At 39.9% G+C, this 19,648-nt stretch overlaps 1 protein-coding gene across 1 annotated transcript in view; it reads right to left on the bottom strand.

Annotated features, from left to right (window-relative positions):
- Positions 1-844: 844 nt before the first annotated feature.
- TECRL (trans-2,3-enoyl-CoA reductase like) overlaps positions 845-19,648 on the bottom strand; it is a 59,211-nt gene continuing 40,407 nt past the window's right edge. The window contains exons 5-12 of the mRNA XM_036382100.2: positions 13,832-13,947; positions 11,710-11,815; positions 10,574-10,646; positions 8,768-8,811; positions 5,143-5,200; positions 4,171-4,256; positions 3,707-3,752; positions 845-2,592 (exon numbers count right to left, since the gene is read on the bottom strand). Of these exons, the coding sequence (XP_036237993.1) occupies positions 2,465-2,592; positions 3,707-3,752; positions 4,171-4,256; positions 5,143-5,200; positions 8,768-8,811; positions 10,574-10,646; positions 11,710-11,815; positions 13,832-13,947 (657 nt within the window). The 3' untranslated portion in view covers positions 845-2,464. The remainder of the gene's footprint in view (positions 2,593-3,706; positions 3,753-4,170; positions 4,257-5,142; positions 5,201-8,767; positions 8,812-10,573; positions 10,647-11,709; positions 11,816-13,831; positions 13,948-19,648) is intronic.

The raw sequence follows: 19,648 nt of genomic DNA on the forward strand, positions 1-19,648 counted from the left end.
GTCTATAAGCAAGGCCTCTGAAACTTTTATTAAAACCAAGACTGGTGATTTTTATAAACGTTTTTTGGGTTTTTTAAAGCAGAATATGCACCCAATTCCAGGAAGTTAACTTACATTTTCTAATTGCATGGAACTTGCCCTGAAAATCAGACGAGGATGTGTAGGAAGGTAAAGGTGCAGGAAGTTAGATTTATTGCTATTTGTGAGGCCATTTAACACTGTTCAGAGCAGTTTTAGCTCAACACCCCACTGGTGAAGCTCAAAATATCTATCATGTTTATCTGAGACAGCCTTCTGCAATGTATCTTCATTTGTTCTTACCTAGTGTTTGCTCTCACCCTTTACTTTACTTTTTACCTTACTTTAACACTTCAGTCATTTACTTCAAAAACCAAAACTTTTTTCAGTCATTTACTTCAAAAGCCAAAACTCTTTTCCCCCTTACCCTATGTACTGAATAACCAACTAATAAACAGGGAGTTAACAGTTCTAGAAGTATTTCTTCCACCTAAGCTAATTATTGAATAGGAACTGTGTTCCTAGCAATTGGAATCCCACTGGAAACACACCTTGAACAGACTTAAAGCTGAAACCATTGCAATAAAAAGATTAATAAATAAGTAATTGATTTTAATAAGTTACTCTCCTGCATGGACTATTTTAAAACTTTAAGATTGCTAAAATAAGACACTTAATAAACACGAAGGGAAGAGACTTGCAGTAGCTGGATTTTAAAAAAACCAGACAACCGCCTTTATTCACACATCTAACATTGTCTGGGAAAAAAAAGAGTTTTAAGAATATTGTGGTTAAGTATTTGAATAGAGAGTACAGAAAATAATTTTTCAAAAATAGATCTTTATTAGCAGTCTGGGTCGGAGAACTGGATATTCACTTTGATTAGGGTTGTCCATTGAGAGGAATAAAAATTTTATTTCACAGGTTGCAAGTTAAAAAATGTGGAAAGTGATGTATTTACATTACAAAGATGAAACTGAGTTACAGTGGCTAATAGGATAAGTGTTGCAAGTTAGACATTAGAAGAGGGATGTGAACTCAATTTACCAGGCAAATTAACTTTGTTAGAACACTTGAGCTGGAGCAAAGATAACAGCACCTTTAGGAGACAAACTGCCTGCCTTGCTGGTGTACTCCAGTGTTTCTCTAATGATTATAAAATTCTTTAGGCAAGATTTTTTTCACCAGCCTAAGGGCACCAAAAGGTATTGATAAATGTGCAACAGAAATAGAATGAAAGCTGGACTCAATGCCCTAACTCTTCATATCCTAATACCTGCTGAAGCAGTTCTGGTTCTTTTGCTCTGCCTAACTGAAATTGTGCTCCTGCATGACATGGGTGCCGCTGATTTGCAAAGAGAGCTACTCAGTATTTCCAGGACTAGAATAACAAGCCCAGAGAATCCCTTAAAAAATAATGTCCTGGAAAGCAAAGTAGCAGATAGAGCCTGGCCAAGGTGAAGGGGAGCTGAAGCCTGTCAGCAGTGTCCACCTGAGGCAGTTCAGATATGGACTGAAATGCATTTGGCATCTCTTTCCTGTTTGATAATGAGCCACACTCTGTTTCACCTTGTGCCCAAGGACTTAACACTGCTTCATACAAGTAAGGTGAATGGTGTCTGGATGCAGTCAGGCACTGAACAAGGGGATCTTAACACACTTGTTAGTGCAGAAGGTTTTCTGCTATTTCTAGACTGTTCAGTGTGAGAAAGGGAAGTGAGCCTCAATGATGTACCCAAGGTTATGCCTCAAATTAGTTACAAGATGGGAAGCGATCACAAACAGTCCCCTTGTGGGATTGTGGGGCTGATCTGCCTGCCTAAAAATAAAAGAAAGACAGTCCTCTTTGCAGTGAGCAATTTAAGCCAATTTGTATTAAACAATTTGCTATGAGATTTGATTTAAAAAAAAAAAAAAACTTAGTGAAGCTAGACTAAACAGTGTTCACAGCATAGTGGTCATCCTTTGATGTGATGCTTTAGAGGAGCTGAGGCAGAATGTGCTTTTTCTGTGCAGTTTAATAAAAATAAGGCTGTGAAACATCTTATGATGAAAAAAATCCAAGACTGTCCTCAACATCTAACACTGAACCTTAAAATTACCATACCTGAATGTGGCAGACGAGTCGTGTTCATTAATTTTAGCAGCATCGGTGCCCATTTATACCAGCTAAATATCTAGCATTCAATATAAGCAATTTTCCTGTCCCTTTTCAATTAGCTCCATTACAGAAAATCTAATTAAATCATATCTTTTAGCAGGAACCAAGAATTCAAGAGCTAAATTTTTGCATTTAATTAAAACCTCTTCATCTTGAACTGTTAATTTCCTGAAAAAGATATCTAGTAGTTTTTCCTCTGATCCACTTAGTTCCTGGATGAAATGGCTCATTTACTCTGAGTTGGCTCTTCAAGTGTACACTTAGGCTCCAACTCTGGTGACAATCTCAGAAGATGATGGGAATCATAGCTGCTTTTCTTCTCACTTCTGGATAAAATCTCTTCAGATAGAGCTTGTGTTTCTTCTGGGCCCACAGAGACATCTGGATGACCATCAGGAAAGCAAAGATGCCAACTAGCAGGGAAAAAGATTTAAAGAAAAGGATCACGTGTGTTCTTTCAGTGCCTGTTTCTGGAGATGCAGTAGGGTTTATGGAAATATTTGCAGTCTCTTCTGTGGACAGAGACAACACAGCAGTTCCTCTCAGCCTGACAGTTGCTGATATACAATAGCCCAAGGCTCAGCCTCAACTCAGAATTCACACAGATGATCTTCACATTTGTTAGACACACCCTCTAGCACCTCTGACTTCACCATAAATCCATATATCACAAGGCATCCTTGGCCATGGTGCTGTCTCAACTCATGACCTCCCTCAACCATATTTCTAGTTTGCTTCTGAACTACAACACTTCTTTGTATCTACCTCTGGCTCTCAACCATGACAGGGAGCTGTGCTCCATCTCCCTGCTGTGTAGAGGGAGAGCTCAGCCCTAAAGCAAGTAGGCAGTAGCTGCCAGATCCAACAAACAGGCACCAAATAGGGGATCATTTTACTGCATTTGCATTTTGCAAATTCATTATCCTTTGATTAATGTGGAGGTGGTTAATCAGAAACATCCATTTGGTGTCCAGTCAAGCTATGTCTGGGACAATTACAGCAAGGATGAGTGTGCTGTGTATGTTTCTGCTCCTGCCACTGTAGGGACAGCCCTCCATTTTCCCCAGACTTTCAGATAATTTTCATATCAAAGCCTAAAACACAAGAATGTTTCATCTTTTCAAACAAAATTTCAATTTATTTTTTGCATGATGCAGTTTAACCCACTTTTGAAATTCATTCTTTTCCATTTGTAAGCCATGTGGGGCTACTTCTTACCAGCAGTTTTTATAGGTTTCTGTTTTGAAATGGAAAAATAATTTAAAAACTGAATGTTTTGGATAGCTCAGTTCCAGGCACCATATTTTTGTGAGTGTTTAGGTCTTCTAAGGATGCAGCCAAGTACTGAGGAAGAGTCTCAAATTCCACTAAGCAGGCTGCTCTTCCGAGCATCTTGGAGGTTTATCTCATATGACAAATTTGATGGCAATATTTCCTATACTATAAACTTTTTTGGCAAATCTTAGATTTCTAGAATTCTCTTCCACAAACACTTTAAATGCTGTCTTCATTCTGTTTCAAACTTACCTGGCAGAGTTTGTGTCATCACCGTGAAACTAATCCAAGACCCAGCCTGTTGCAAAGAAAAAGGCACAGTTAGTTCTACATTTTATGTAAAGCAAAATGGCAAGTTTTCAAAAGTTCCCCATGGAAAAAGAGAGTGGTACTTGTACTGGAAATGGAAGAGGAAAAATAGTAAGAAATTAACCCCCCAGTGTGCTGGATGGAGTGAAGAGATGGGTGGTAAATCTTTAGATCACTGGGGAGACTGTGGTGGAAGGAAACACAGACAAAAGTCCATGTGGTAGGGATGTGAGGGAAGAGGAGGGTCTGGTGGAGAAATGTTTGTGGGAGCAAGCAGACTCTGACATATGAAACACGAGGATGGATGTGCGGAGGAAACTGCATGGAGGTGTTGCAGACTTTCTGCAGACAAAGGCTGAAACAGCACCCACCTACCCTTTGCACATAAGCAGAAGAAAGTCATGTACCTCATATGTATAGTTGGGACAGGATACCAGCAGGAAGAGCCACGTGAAGGGGTTGTAGGTTGGACTTGGAAAACAGGTTCTATTTCCTTGTGAAAGGCAAAAAAAGAAAGGGTGGGGAAATTCAGAACCAGTTTCAGTCCAGGAGAGGGGAACTGAGCCTAACCACAGCCTGCCTATGTAACAGCAATCTCCTGGGCCAATGCTCTCAGGGTACAACCTGTTAGAAAAGTTTCAGTGAAATCTTTTGAGGTAGCAAAAGCTGTATTTATCCCAGTGAGAAAGAACTTAAATCAATTTTTTGGCTCTTTCTGCTTTTAAGCTGAATTAAGCCCCTTGCAAGAAATAACATAAGCAGTTTCCTAACCACAGTGCATGAAAACATTCCAGAACAGAAATTTACTTCTGTGTGTGAGGTTGATCATACTGTGGTATTTTCTTTAATAGAGTGTTCTAGTGGGGAAATTACACTATTAGTGTCTGGAAACATATTTTACTTTCCAGTATATATTGCATAAACTTTATTCTCATGACACAAAAATGCAGAAACCCCAACCTGTTAAGAGCACATATATATACTGTGTAAGTATTCATGAGTCTGTCTCTGTGTATTTGAATATATGCATGTACATCTTTGCCTGAGATGAATGTGTCTAAAAACTCTGCAATATGGTTTGGAAGTTTTTGAGACTTATTTAAAATTAAATGCATTGATGTCAGTCACCAGCATGCTTTAAAGAACTTCAGCACTTAAATCCATATTTAAATTGCAGTTGTGTCTAATTAAGATAAATTTGCTATAGGTTTTGAAACAACAGTAATGTTGCTAATGTTTCCCTGTCACAATTTTTTGAAGGTGTTAGACCAATGGCATGGTTACTACTTCATCTTTCTTTATTCAATGGCTGTAGGTACATAAATTACTGTACAGCAGCAGAAGATGGATAGGTTAAGGAACAGGAAACAAAGACAGACCTGAATTGGTTTGGTGAGCTAAAGCTACGTTGATAAAGTGATTTCCAGCTTCACACATCTGCAAGACATTAAAAACATATTTTCAGTCGTATGCCTAAAAGGCTGTGGCAACTGTGTGCAGTGCATAACCAGAACCCTCCCCGTTACAACTCAGTCTCTATATCCAGGAGATAGGTACTCCAAACAACAGCCTGTGATCTCTGTCACACACACAAGTGTCCAGTGAACACTGTGGGTACAGCAGCCTGGGGTGAAAGCCCCTGGCACATCTCCACTGAGCTCTGTGCAGCCAGGCCTTCAGTGGGGTTCCCGTGCCCAGCACGTGCAACGTGTTTGGTCCTGGGGAGATTCCCTGGTTCTAAGGAATCCATCAAGATGCTCTTCTTGTTTTTTTTTCTGGATTTAATCCAAGCTGCAAAGAAGCAGGTGAAAAGCTGACCTCTGGTTTTGTAAAGATGTCACTGGTTAATGTCCCTACCCGTCTTCCTACATATGCTTTCAAAGGTGTGCAGCAGAACAGAAAGGGAAAAAAGGATGATTAAAAAACAGTAATCTCTAAAAGGCAGACTGATTGAATGGCCAGTAGTCAGGGACTGATAAAGGAAGGGAGCCAGTCCTATTCCTGGTTCTGGAACTCTCTGGTTGTGCCATTTCCAGCCATAACCAACTTCTCAAAGCTGGTCTCTAATATTTAGGTATTTCCAACCTTTGGTAGCAGTACCATTTCTCTCCATTTGGTTATACAGCCTGCAGCACAGGCTGATTTCAGATTTGCTTCAGGCTTTCAGTACTTCATCAGTTATGACTGCTGAAGAATGAAAATCAATATTTGCCCATATTTAAAATGGGAACTGGGAGCAAAATCAGTTTAAATTCCTGAAGAAGATAACCTGTCATCACAACTATGTAATTTTATGGTTTTCATTTTTCCCCTACTCTGTGAAGAAAACTGAAATTGTGTATACAGTTCAAGCTCAGGCTGAATTGAACTTTTTTATTAATTTCTGGATTTAAAGACTGATTTACCCTCTCAAATTGAAAAAATGCAGCATTAAAAAGTTGCATTTTCTTATATAATTTATCATTCTATATCTTGCAAGGGTCAAAAATTTTTAAGAAATTAAAATAAAAAGGAATATGTTAAAAGCTAGAGATGTTAAAAGTGTGAAGTCACAAAATTAATACAAAAAGGAAGAACTTCAACTGTCATTTTTAAGTCAGTTCTGAAAGTCATCCATAACAAATTTTTGTTAAAGCTAATTGAAAGAAATATGTAATTTCATTTTATATTGAAATGTGCTATTACCTGAAAGAACACTGTAGATAGAAGAATTTTTGAAGAATTTTCCCCTTTTTGACAGAGATGTTTGTGGGGTTTGTTTGGAAGATTTAAATCAGGTTTATTCATAAATAGTTCTGTTATTAGCTGTTATTCTGCATGAGGAGGTAGTTACAGTTCAAGTCCTGCTGTCCTTTTAAATTCTTTTAATTCCAACTAACTGACAATCCTCTACTATAAATACCAGATGTAAAACACTATATAGCCAGAAAATGAAATTCCATTATAAAATATCATATCAGAAGCTATAACTCTAAGCATAGCAATGGACGTAGTTTTAATTTACATACTTCCAATTATGAGCTGGGAACGTGATTTGTTTTTTTCTGATTGCTATTATTTGAAAGAAATAGGTTTTGTGGTTAGAAGTGGTTTTGTAAAACTCTATAGCTAATGAGATGCCTATAGTATTGTAGAGCAAGAGATATTCACACACTATAATTAACCCCAACTAACTCTAAGTAAAACAAGCTAAAGGCATTTCTGCAGGGATTTTTATTGGCTTACCTTTGACTCTGCAGCTGCATTCTGCTGTGATTAACTCTTATGTTCTTCTTTAGACATGTGACTATTAATGTTCTACGTGCTAAATTTAAGCTAGTCCTCAGTTGATCATATATAAAATATGTGGGAGCAGGAAACAGCAGAGAAAAAGCTGAAGCTATTTACAACTGTAAAATATTGAAGCCTAGACACTGTTTCCCCTCTTTATATTCCAAGTATACCCTATGAGAAAAGCATCCCTGCAAAGCTTAATTTCTCTAAACATGAGAATCTTCCAGGAGGACCTGCAGAAATTCTTCATATTACTCAGTACTGTTGTTTACAGCAGCTGCAGATGTATACACTTAAATCAGGATGTGTAATAAAGACAAGACTTAAAGAGGGTAAAAAAAAAACCTTCCAAATATTTTATTCATATGTTTTAGAAACCTGTGAGAACAGCTCAAATTATATTATTTTGTATGTTCATGCTTTAAATTGTCTGGGAATCTACCAACACAAGATCTCAAAGGGACAGGTCTTGAGTTTCCATGGGTAGGGAGTTCTCAAAAGAGCTGTAAGAATTCAGAGCCTAGACCAGGTCCTGATGCAGACCTTAAGGGGATTGACATACTTTATAGCAAATACCCCCAACAGGACTCATCCCTTTGCTTGATGGCAGCATTTTCCTTGCAGGGCACATTCCATTGATGCAGGGAAGGATGTTTCAAAGGAAAAGGAGGCTTTCTCTAAGCAGAGACTTTGATGAGGACTAGTTTTGCTGGCAGCACTGAATATTCAGGCAAGCAGTTTGCTTGGATTCAAACACCCTGAGCCTGGGAAGGGTGCACACAGCAAGGGTCTGGGTGTACTGCTGGCTGCCAGTGCCACAGCCTCCTGTCTGCAGTACTGGGCTACTGCTTTTGGCTCTAGAGCATCATGGAGTGTGTGAGCTTCTGCATAGAGGTATTTTTCTTGTCTTTGCTGTACCTTGTGAGAGCAAGAAAACCAAGAACTGCATGGACAGACCCAGAGACCAACACTGCCAAAACTGTGACCTTTAAGGGTCCCAATTTACAAAAGCATTTAAATATTGCTAATGAGTTTATGGATGTTTTTCTGAATAGTGTTCGCCTGAAGGAGCCTAGACATATTATTGTCCCATCACCCTGTCATATTTCTGGAAACTGAATTGTATCTGATTTTCAAAGAGGATGCTTTGGCTCTGGCTCAGCAGTTCCAGAGGACAGAGAGGCTATACATTTCCATGAGAGCTTCTTACCAAGTCTCTGGCTCACTATAAAGTTATGTTCAAACAGCAGGTTGGGTAGTCTCAGCCATCCTTCATCAGCTACACTTTCCCTTGGTTTATCCCAAACTGGTTTTTCCCAATCTGGCAGGGTTTATTTCTATCATTTTTAATAGCTGTTGATGTAAGTTGTTCAGGGTACACTGAACTATTGCAAAGTCTGCTTGATACATAATTCTTCAGTGTTTTAAAAATGACAAGGTTCAGTCTGTCTAAATATTAGTGTTCTAACACAATTACCAGTAGTAATCATGCTGATAATGTTCTCACAGCTCTCAAATACAGTACTTCAGTTTAAACTCTGTGTACATAAATATTAGTAGGATACTTCCTGACTGAGAAACCTGAATAGATCCAGTCAAAGTACACAAGGCTGTGCACATGGACTTATATACATTTATACACACAAATGCACAGAAGCATTACTGCATTTTGTTAAATTGTGAGTTAATCCTATTCCATCATCATAAAAAAAACTTCATTTTTGTACATACCAGAAAAGCAAGAGCAGCGTAAGAAACTTGTTTGTGGCCAAATGCTAGAAAACAGAATGAAATTATAAATTGCATTTTACGGTATGCACATGGTTTGCTATGGATGAAATTAATCTAGTGCTGAGCAGCAGAAATGCTTCTTTCCTGACAGACTCTGCAGAGAGATTGGATATTATCACACACAATATGAAGACAATACAACCAGTAACAGCACTCTAGAAATGCCAGTTTTACACCACTGATCTCAAGGCAGTTTTCAGCCAACTTTTTTTAGTATTTGCCAGCTTCATATATCCAAGTGTTTTGTCAAAGCAGCTGGTGGTGAATCCCTTAAAAAGGCAAGGAGGGGAGTGGAATGAAGGTCAGTGCCAAAATGAGGCTGAAAATTGCAGCCTTATCCATAGACCCTTCTACTTCCAGAAGCAGAAAACTCAATTTATAACCTATCCATTACCTTCTTTTTACTTTAGTAGTGAGGCAATAGTGAGGCTTTACTACACAGCCACTACCTGCTTCACAGTCATGCAAGAAATGCATTTAATATTTGTAAATTTTACTTGCCATCTGGCTGCCCCCTCCTTTTTCTGGTTGTCCCCAAACCAGTCTAGGTCTCTGCCATGTTCATCTCCAAAGGTTTACAATTCCCAGGTAAACCTTGGTTTACCCCCTCATGGCGGGGGGACCCAAATCCTATGTACATACCTCACTTGCCTTGGCCATGTCTCATCAAGCCTTTACTTTTGAGAACTCCTTTCTCCTGGCTGGCACAGGACCCCTCTGTGGTGCCAAAGGCATTTTAAGGCAGTGGCAGGCAATTAGAAATATTTCTTCTGGATGCTTCCTCTTTTGTGTCTTGAACAAAGAGTTTCCCCTATAAAGAAGCTGCACTTATTGATTTGATAGCCCAGACTACTAAAAACTGTGTCTAGGGAGGTTTCTGCATTGTTTGCAGCATTGCTGTTAAAGCCACACCAAATCCACCTGTCATTCAATGAATCACATCATTTTGAAATACAACTTTTGTGCTAGTTTGAAAGAAAAGCAAGTGTCACCTAGGAGAAATTTTTGATTGAAAAAACTTAGCAATTTAACTAAGTGTAAATAAAAATGGCAAAGGAAATGCTTTTTCCCCAAAGTTCATATATAAATCTGAGATACAGAGGAAAAGAAAGACTAAGGTATAACAAGGAAAGTAAAGTAGCAGAATATAAAACCTGTGCCAATTATTCTCCAAAGAAACAAAAGTGCACAGAGAAAACAAAAAAATCATGAAGAAACAGCAGTGCAAAAATAAAATATGATGAGAGGGAACAAAATGATGGATGAAATCCAAAAATTTTTAAAAAATAATCTTTGTGTTGTCAGCAGTATGTGATGGATTTTTACTGGTTTCTCAGGGGAAAAAAAAACCAAAACCCTAATTTTCATGAAAAGTATGTATCTTTAGCAAGTAAATATCTCCTCTGAGAAAATGCAACCAGTTCTATTTCTCTCCTGCCTTCTTTAATAGAAATGTTGTGAAGGGGAGCAAAATATATTGATCTTTGTGTTTTCTCTGCTTGTCCAAAATGTCCTGTTCTTAAACTGGACAGCGATTGACCATCGCTGAACAGGCACGAACATTCAGTGGCACAAAGCAGAGTTGCTTCCAACACAACAATCTTCCTCCTGACAGGGAGCAAAGACTAATTTCTGGCTGGATATGATTTAATGTGGGACCCATTTCTTGATTTTGAGAACTTCAGGTTACACGGCAAAGACGTTTTCAGAGCGAGTTTGTCAGTTTTGTGTCCTACCCATACCTACATGGCGGCGTGTACCGTGGGTGGTTGATGTAGTATGCAATCCAGGATGTGAATCCCCAGTAAAAGGCACAGCCCTGGAACAGACAGACAATTATTTTGAAAGGGCAATAAGGAAGTGCAAACTGTAACTTTCAAAGTATAAATTCTGCCAAGTGCAAAACCTGGGTGACCATTGAAAGGCTTTGCAGTTGCTTGTGAGCCTTAGAATATATACCTTTCTAAGATGCTGTGAAGCCAGTAAAAAATAAATTTGGGATACAGTGTAGATTTTTTTTATCCTGTGGTAGGAATTGGCACTGGTCTCCTTTTTTGATTTTACTGCTGAAGATTACATTTCTATGAGCAGTGCTATTAAAAGACTAGGGCTGCTTAACACAGCTGAGCTGTTACTGTACCTGAAATTCAGCATTTCCAGGCAAGATAGAGCAAGACAAACAGAACACTAAACCACACAAAACAAGAAAGAGTAAAAGTAAAGCCATGTATCATAGCCACATGTTAATCTCCTTCACCAGAATCCTAAATGTTTAAAGGGAGGGTCTTTACATCACACTGAATGGGATGGAGGGGTGGTACAAAAAGGCCAAGACAGAGTGTGTAAAATAAAAGAAAAGAAGTCCTGTGAGTAATGACACACTGTTGAAATTCAGGAGGCTTTGGAAGAGAGAAGACCTGGCCAGCTCAGTATCTTCCTGCCTGAGGCCTCCATCTATAGAAGGAGAATGTTTTTCTCCTACTTGTAATTTGATTTTCACTCCCTAGCACAAGGCTGTTTCTTGCTCTGTATTTATACTGCACCAAGGAAGCAGTATGATTTCTGTCAACACTGCTAGATGTTGCAGCAGCAGCAATCACCATAAAATAGTACTGAGTCTTAAAAATAACCTGGACTTGACAATCAGCCCCTTGGGTGAATGAGTCAAAGTGGACATTTACATGCAGGAGCAAAAATGGACATTGATTTCAATTTATGTCCTTGGAGACATGGTCCTGAAATCCATCCTGTTATCTGTATTTTCACTAAACATAATTCCTGGAGCTACAAAATAAATTAATTTTTATTTCCCTATCTTCTTCCAAGGACTGCTTTGATATGAGGATATTCTCTATTACACAAGATGATGAAAATATTGTCACCTTTATCATATTTTTCAGAGGAGTGTGCCCTTCCGAAAACTTGTGAACAAATAATGTCTCCAGAAGATGTCTGATGTAGTGTAAACAGTGACAGAAGCAGGCCAAGCTGCAAGAGAGAAAAAAAAGGGAAATTAAGGTAAGTGAAAGATTGTTTTTATTACTTCACAGTTAATGTCATGAAAGGAATAAGAACTAATATTCCAAAACTGCAGTCACATTAAAATTGTGGGATTTAAGATATTGTCTTAATTGAAGCATCTGGAACTAAAGATTAATGGAATAATTTTCAGTGTTAGACAAAGTTGCTTGCATTTTGCAGGGAAGCAACTTATTTTTACTAGCCTTGAAATAAAAAGAGCTCCTGGAGCTCTGAATGTGATACATAGTCCTGACAAGACATTTAGACAGGACAGCTGCGTGTACAGCCAGACATCTGATGCGCCTTTCCAAAAGATGTCTCCCACGTTTTAAGGCCACCTTAATGCTCCTGTAGGATGTGTCTGACATTTAAAAACATTCTGAATATCTTCTGAATGGTTTCCTTGTCCTTTGCCAGCTCAAGTAGCTGCTTGGAGATAGTTTGTGTTTCATTTCCTTGTGGACGCAAAATGAGATTCTGTTGCAAGTTAATCCATTCTGATGGCTTTTTTGTTGCCTGTTATAAAGAAATGAAGCAATTGTGGTAGAAATTATTATATTGATTCTCTTTTGAGGAAGATTATGAAACAATAACAGGCATTGCTGATTTGCTTCTGAGAATGAGCTGCAGCTCCTAGTGATTGAGTTTCAGAAACAAATGTCAGGAGTGATTCCTGATGGCATTTTATCTTGGTTACATTTACTGTATTACCATAGCCTTTCTTGCTGCAAACCAATTATAAGACATAAATGAAAAGTGTTTTTCAGCATGTGAATTCTCAAATAATTTTATTATGCATTGTGTATAGTAGCTAAAGTCAAAGATTAAACAATTTCAAAGTAATTAAACCAGAGAGAGTTGAGCTAAGAGAATTTCGAACAATTAACGACTTATCCAAAGCCTGGAGCAAATTTCCAGCTTTGCTGGAAATTTTTTAATTAATTTGGCTTAGGATGGGGACCTCAGATGAACCCATTAAGGAGTGGTCACTGGCAGGATTCTGCACAACCCTTGCCCACCTAAAAGAAGGCAAAGGCATTGCAGGTTCTTCTGTGCTGCCAGAAACTCTCTCCTTTTAAGCATATGCACAAGAGAAGGAAGACAAGGATCTTGCAGCTCTGGATTTGAATTCAATTATTCTGTGTTCTCATTCCCAGCTCCACTAACTCCCTTAATGTCTCTCCAAGTGCCTGTTCCTCTGTCTGTAAATAGCATTATTACTCACTGTATTTCTCTGCTGTGTACCAGTTCCCCTGATCCTGCAGTCACAGTGTGGAAGAAGTGTGTGAGAAATCTGTACAGTCCTTGAGCCTCCTAGGTGCCTGTGTACCCTCCTATGAGTGGTCCAGCTTGTGCAGGTGACAGGCTCTCCTTGATCACTTGTCACCCTTCTGCCAGGCACTAATCACCCAGAATGGGGACAATTCCACTGAAGCAAAGTTCCTTTAACTATGAAAGTTCCAGGCTGCCTGGTGCATTCTACCTCCTCCTGTGGAGATGCTTCTTTTGAGTTTCTTGACCTGACTCATGGCGCGTACACCTGTGGAATTTTCCAGGAATCACCTGTGCCTAGGTGAGAGCTGGTGTGGGGGTAGTTATCTTCTGTGCTGGATGCTGATGCTGCTCATCTCAAGAGCAGGAATGTGCTTTGAGGCACCTGGGAGAGGGGCACCTGAAGTCTTGTCTTCTCTGTCAAGCACGACTTTGGGTTACTACCCACTGTGATTATTATTTCACTTTCTGACTTGATGTCAAAGTATTTGAGGAAAACACTGCATCTCCATGGCAATCCATTGCTGGGATTCCATTTTTCGTCAAGCTTATGAGTGTTGCTAAATTGACACACAGGTATTGGCAATAACTGAATCTGACACCAGGCAGGCAGCCTCAGACCCTCTGTAACACCCTCAGCTCTGGAAATGCCATCTCCATCCCTTTGATTTCTCCTGATCCAGGAAGATAATTCCCACAAGTGTCACTTACTGAACCACTGGGTGGCGGAAGCTCTTCCTGCTTTCCACTTGATCATAAATAGTCGAGAGGCGAATGTAGAAGAGCAGATATATGAGAAGAGGCCCGGTGTACTCTGTTAGAAAAAACTGGAAATGAAAGATAAAATAGCTGTGGCAGAGTAGAAAATTATATGAGGAAAGTTGTGAGAGAAAGAATACCCCTATCCACAACCCCTATTCATCCTTCAAATTACTTTTGGCTTCATTTTCAGGATTTAAATGACACATAAGGGATTCTTCTGCAGTCTCTTTAGCAAAGGAGTAAAATCCGTCTAGGAAATGAGAGATAGGTTTCTGTGCAGAACATTAACCCAGTCAGGAATGCTTCATGGAAGGTGGTCAAAATCACAGTTATCTCCTCTTTATATTTTTGGCTGTGCCATCAAGTGCCTATTTGGAATCTAAATAACACTGAGAAACAAGGCCAAGAAACTGAAGGCAGCTTGCTTTCTGCCAGTGCTTTTTGCAATTAAGTGGTACATCAGTTAAAAGCCAACCAGGCATGACAGAAACAAACACAGCTTTGAATCCTGATAGCTTGCAGAGTCATCTGGAAGGGAGGCTATCATTGCTTGAAATTTGGTGGAGGATGGAAGAGCAGGACCAGCCTGCATGGTGCTTGAACTCTTTTTTGGTTACTGTGTGGTTCTCCTTCCTGTGCAGGCACCAGCAGAAATAGCCTGTGGTGGGCAGACTGGACAAATTGCCCTACTGTGACAGAAACAAAGAAGAAACCGTTTCATCTCACCATTGTCACCCCTGCTAGGCACAAGAGCTGAGAGGAGGCAGAGTCATGGAGACGACATGAGCCACCCTCAGTTTTAAGGTCTCACTTTGGTTGGGTACAGTCTGCATTGCTTTTTGTTGGGGAGCATTCTTAAGCCACACACAGATGGAAGAAGTAAAATGACATTAGAGTGATGAAAGATCTAGATTTGATCACCTGTCACTGACCACTGGACTGAATCCCAGAATAAAATGGAAGTGGTGTAGTCCTACACATTTACAAGGACTGGCAAATCGTATCTCAAGTGCCTATCATTGCTTCAGGGAGAAAGATTTATAACTGTTGGGTTATTTGGCTTTATGGTGTCTATTGGCACTGCTGTAGAACTGTAATGAAGAAACACCTGTGGCTTAAGGAAGCAACACTGACTTCAGACCACCTTTTACAGAAGTAGTATTTGGCTCCCCATCAGGCTGTTCTTCTAATCACTCTTCAGAAGAACATTGAAAGAGAAAGATTTTCCTGCAGGAATATCTGGCAATTAGGTTCCCTTTTCCTCTGTTACAGGGGGAAACCTTTTGAAATTTTATCCATTCATAGCAGGACAGTCTCCAAAAGTAACAACAGACTTAAGTGTTCTCTACCAGGGGAACATCCAATTCCCTTTTGTTCCAAGTGACACCATGACTCCTGTGCTCCATTTAGACTCTGCATGATCCCAAGAGCAGGTGTGTGTTTGTGTGTGTGCAAAAATATTTAATCCAGGAGTCCAAGAGCACTCATTGTAGGATACCTCACAACCAAGGGCTTATTAGAATTTTGTCCTGACAGCAGTTGTATGGATCTGTTCCAAAATGTGAGCCCACTGTGTTTGGCACTCTGCAAACACTGTAAGGGATGGCCTCTGCTATTTAAACCTAACACACTAAATCTAGACTTTGGTGGTGTAGGGGACAGAGGTGCAGGTAATGTGGTCAGGGGAAGAGCCTGGAATGAGCTGCTTTCTTCAGTGAAGCTTTTTCTCTCTGCCATGAGCTGCACCACAAAGTACATCCGTGACTGCCAGCTTTCAACATCTGTTTGGCACAAGCACATTGCAAAGCTGCCAGGAGGAGTTTGGCAGGACTTAGCACCAAGTTGTGTTTACTTGTCACTGCACCAAGTGCTCCCCCCTTACCCCCTGACTGATTTCAGACGTTGAAAGGAGAAGGAGAGTTTCAAGATTTAGGAAAAAAATCTCTTTTTAAAAGTCAAAGCTCCAGGCACAAGATAACAGAATCCTTGTGATGGGGTTTGATATAGGAAGGAGGGATGCCTGAATGCAACTCAGAGAAGCAGCTGAGAGCACTCACAGAGCTCTTGAGCTGGGGTTTGTGCAGGGGAGCAGCATCAGGGTGGGGACAGGGTTCAGTCTTGTCTGTGTGTCTGTCACATCACCCTTGTGGAGGCAGGTGGTGCAGGGTCAGCCAGGAGATTTGCAATCACACTGGGCACTGTCTGGTGGACAGGACTGTGTTTGCCTTTGTCATAACTGAGTCACACTGGCACATAGTTAAGATAAGTAGCATTCTGTTTTAGAGGATGAGGCTCAATTTGCTGCAGTAGTTTTTGCTGTACTTTACATTAGTTTAGGTAAGTTTCAGACTCTGCTCTGTTGCATCTCCCATGCTGTGATCACTGCTCTCCTTCTCTGGCCTACTGATTTGAAATTTGTCATAAATGAAAAACAGGTTTCAGAAAGGCAGGCAGAGAAACTGCTACAAGTTCCCATTAATTCTAGCAGGTGAACAGGAAAGTAGTCTTAAATTAACACAACATTACAATTACTGGTTCTACCCACTGGCAATCAAGGGCAAGCACCATTCTTTTACTATTGATTCTCAATGATTATGTGCAATTAAGCCTAACTAGTATCTTCATATTCATCCTATAGCTGACTAATTGCTGGGCTTGGGGAGTTACTTGCTGTGTCAAGGATCAGTTCAACCCATCATTTTTATAGGTGCTCAAAATTAGTAATCCCTGATGACACATTCTGCAAAAATAATAATCTCATTTTAAACAAAGGCCTGAAAGTAATAACATTGTAGCTTGCTTTTCTGAAAAGGAATATATATTTTTTCTTAAAGTTATTATTCAAAGCACAGAGCACACTTACCCTGTATAAATGTAAAAAGAAAAACAAACAGAAACACCAAACCCCAATATTTAGAGGAAAATTATTTTTTCTTTACAATCTTATGGTCCTGCCTAGATTATTTTGATGTATTGGGTGCAACCAAATGTGGTGATCCATAATAAACACAAATATATTTTCCTGGAGGAGCAGTATGTCTCTATAACAATGAGCATATCTCAACAGGATTTAACTGTTGAGCTCATCATTAACTCCCTGAGGAGAGAAAACAGGAGATTGCCTTTTCTTTCCACTTCTGTACACTCTTCTTCATGTCTTGCACAGTGTCCAATTCTCTTACCTTCCTTCTCTCCTCTCCAGTGTCTGGCATTACATACTCTGTAGACCTCTTATTCTCAGTAACATAGAGAAAGTGCTCTTAAATGAAAGTATTCTGGAATCAAAACTCTCACCAGCCTGGTCAGCATACAAGGTTCTAAAATCAAGCTTCTTTAACCATCTCAGTTATCAGTGTTCTGAGATCTGATTCAGTAACACCTAAACTGGAAATATCTGCTATGTAAACAGCAAAACTGAGATCTAAAACCAGTCAAAGAGAGCTAAGTGGGAGTTTCTATGATCCAAGAGATGATGGAACAAAAGGTAAAACAATACAGGAGAGCTAATCTCCAAATCAGCAAAGCATCTCATCTTGCATAAACCAGATTGTACCTGCTTCTCTTATCTCTTATTCAGCTCATTGTGCCAGCAACACCTTGCTGAACAGAGAAACAGCCAGGAATTCAAATCCCAGGCCTTGTGAGGTATATTTAGGGAGGTATGAATGCTGCAGAGATGAAAGGAATTCTTTAAGGATATTGGAAGGATTTTCTGACTGTTAGGGGTGCCATAGTGTCTGACACAGTCCCAACAGGTCTGCCAAAGAGAGTGGAAAGGGTTTTGATGTGAGTTAAAGTCCCATGTGTACTGGCTGGGAAAAGGCAGAACAGGACAAAAGGAAGTTGTAAACACAGGCAGTGGAGTGGAGGGAATATGAAAAAAGTCCAACCAAATCTTTAAAAATGAACATCCCACATATTAGTATCTTCACAGGAGGGCATCAGCTAATTCCTCTCTGTCATTTTTATGACCTGCCCTCTCTGTAACATCACACAGCATGCCCTATCTCGTTGCCTTTTGGCATAGGCTCACATTATCTCATTTATGACAAGCAGCAGAGCTGAGGAAAGGCCATAGAGCCTCTTCCACACTGATCCTTTTCCTGCAGCTCTTTCCATGCCATGTAGGGCCAGTTTCCCAGGCACCAGTGCTGCTTGTGATGCTTTCTCCTCCACTGCCCATGGGATGTCAGGATGGAAGCAGAGGCCATGGGATGAGGGTAATGCCTGCAGCCAGGACAATGACTCTGGGTCACTGTCTGTAGTCCTCAGCCCAGCAAGATACACAAAACAGCTCAGTCATGTCCTAGGTGACTCTGATGGAAAAGCAGCTGCAGTATATAAATTATCTAATGGACAGGGCTTCGTTTCTCTGATAAATGTGAGACAAAGGCAGTAGCTGCAGGTCTGAGCCAAGGTCAGGCTGGCACAGTACATACTGCACAAAGAGGAGGATCTCCTGCTATCAGACAGACAGACAGATCATTGCTGTGTGTGAGTGTACAGAGCACAGCTGGGATTTCAGAGAAACCCAAGAGAAACAGGCAGTTAAATCCTCCCAAGTCCCCAGATCACTTTAAACTTAGCATATAACTGCCTTAGACTCCTTTTACAATCCCAGCCCTAAGTACTCTTGAGCTAATGATCATTAAGAAACATTATTAATTTCTAGTTTAATTTCTACTTCATACACTTTGTTACCTCATTAAAGGCCATATAGTTACCTGGGGATGATAATGGCATAATCTTAGCACCTTCCCTAAATCTTCACATTTGTTAAAGTTTTGTATTTTCATGTTTGCAAAAATCCACAGCAGCAGCAATTTTGCATCAGGTAATACAGTTCTTAAGGCCTGCTTGAATATTCAATTACTTTTTGTTCCAGTTCTCAAGAAACTGACTAATCCATTCTACAAAACCTAAATTGTGCATGGAGGGGCACCTGAAACTTCCCTTGTCTGGGCAGATTTTGTAGGGACTCAGTGTCCATGAGTATTTCAGGCTGCTGCTCAGCATTTACTGCAAATACCAGAGATAGGGATGGATTTGCTGTAGGATTTTGTAGGCAAATTGCAGCTGACTCTGCCCAGTTTCAGGAGCTGGGGAGTGAACAGTGATAGATGCTGTTTGTCCCTGAGTCAGGCCTGTGAAATAAGGGAGGTGAAATCCCAACTTCCTCCTCTCTTCTAAGACTGACCTGTCTGAAACCATGGCATCAGACCACTTCTTACTATGGTCAACATTCTTCCCTGAGACTACAAGCCCTTTCATGTTTCTCACTCAAAATGGACGATTATTGCAAATTAACAGATGTTATTCTCAGGCATACACATACATGTATGTTGTATGTGTTTGTACTGATACATACTCAGTGAAGAATACAAATTCTGTTTGTAACCAAACACCAATGTGACTTCAAACTTGCTGCCACATCTTTCCAGGTCTTTGACAGCATTTTGAAATCTGCCTTATAACGCGCATCATTTTAAAATGTGTATTTGTCATCTGCTATGTAGATATGTAAACAAAATAATGCTTTTTAAACACCTGGTTATTGTAAATAACCTTATCTGTGCTTTTCATCCAGAAGCCTCAAAGCACTTTGCAAAGTGGAAAATACTATTACTTTCTTGGAAGCTGAAATACAGAGAAATTCAGTGACTTGTCAAGGGCAGTGACTTGGGTGAAGGGACACCTGGTCCTCTCAAACACTGGTTCAGTCTCTGGCTCTCTGTGCTGAACACTGGTTCACCCTGTGGTTCACTC

The sequence above is a fragment of the Molothrus ater genome, chromosome 4 (genome assembly GCF_012460135.2).
Source record: "Molothrus ater isolate BHLD 08-10-18 breed brown headed cowbird chromosome 4, BPBGC_Mater_1.1, whole genome shotgun sequence".
NCBI lineage: Eukaryota > Metazoa > Chordata > Aves > Passeriformes > Icteridae > Molothrus > Molothrus ater.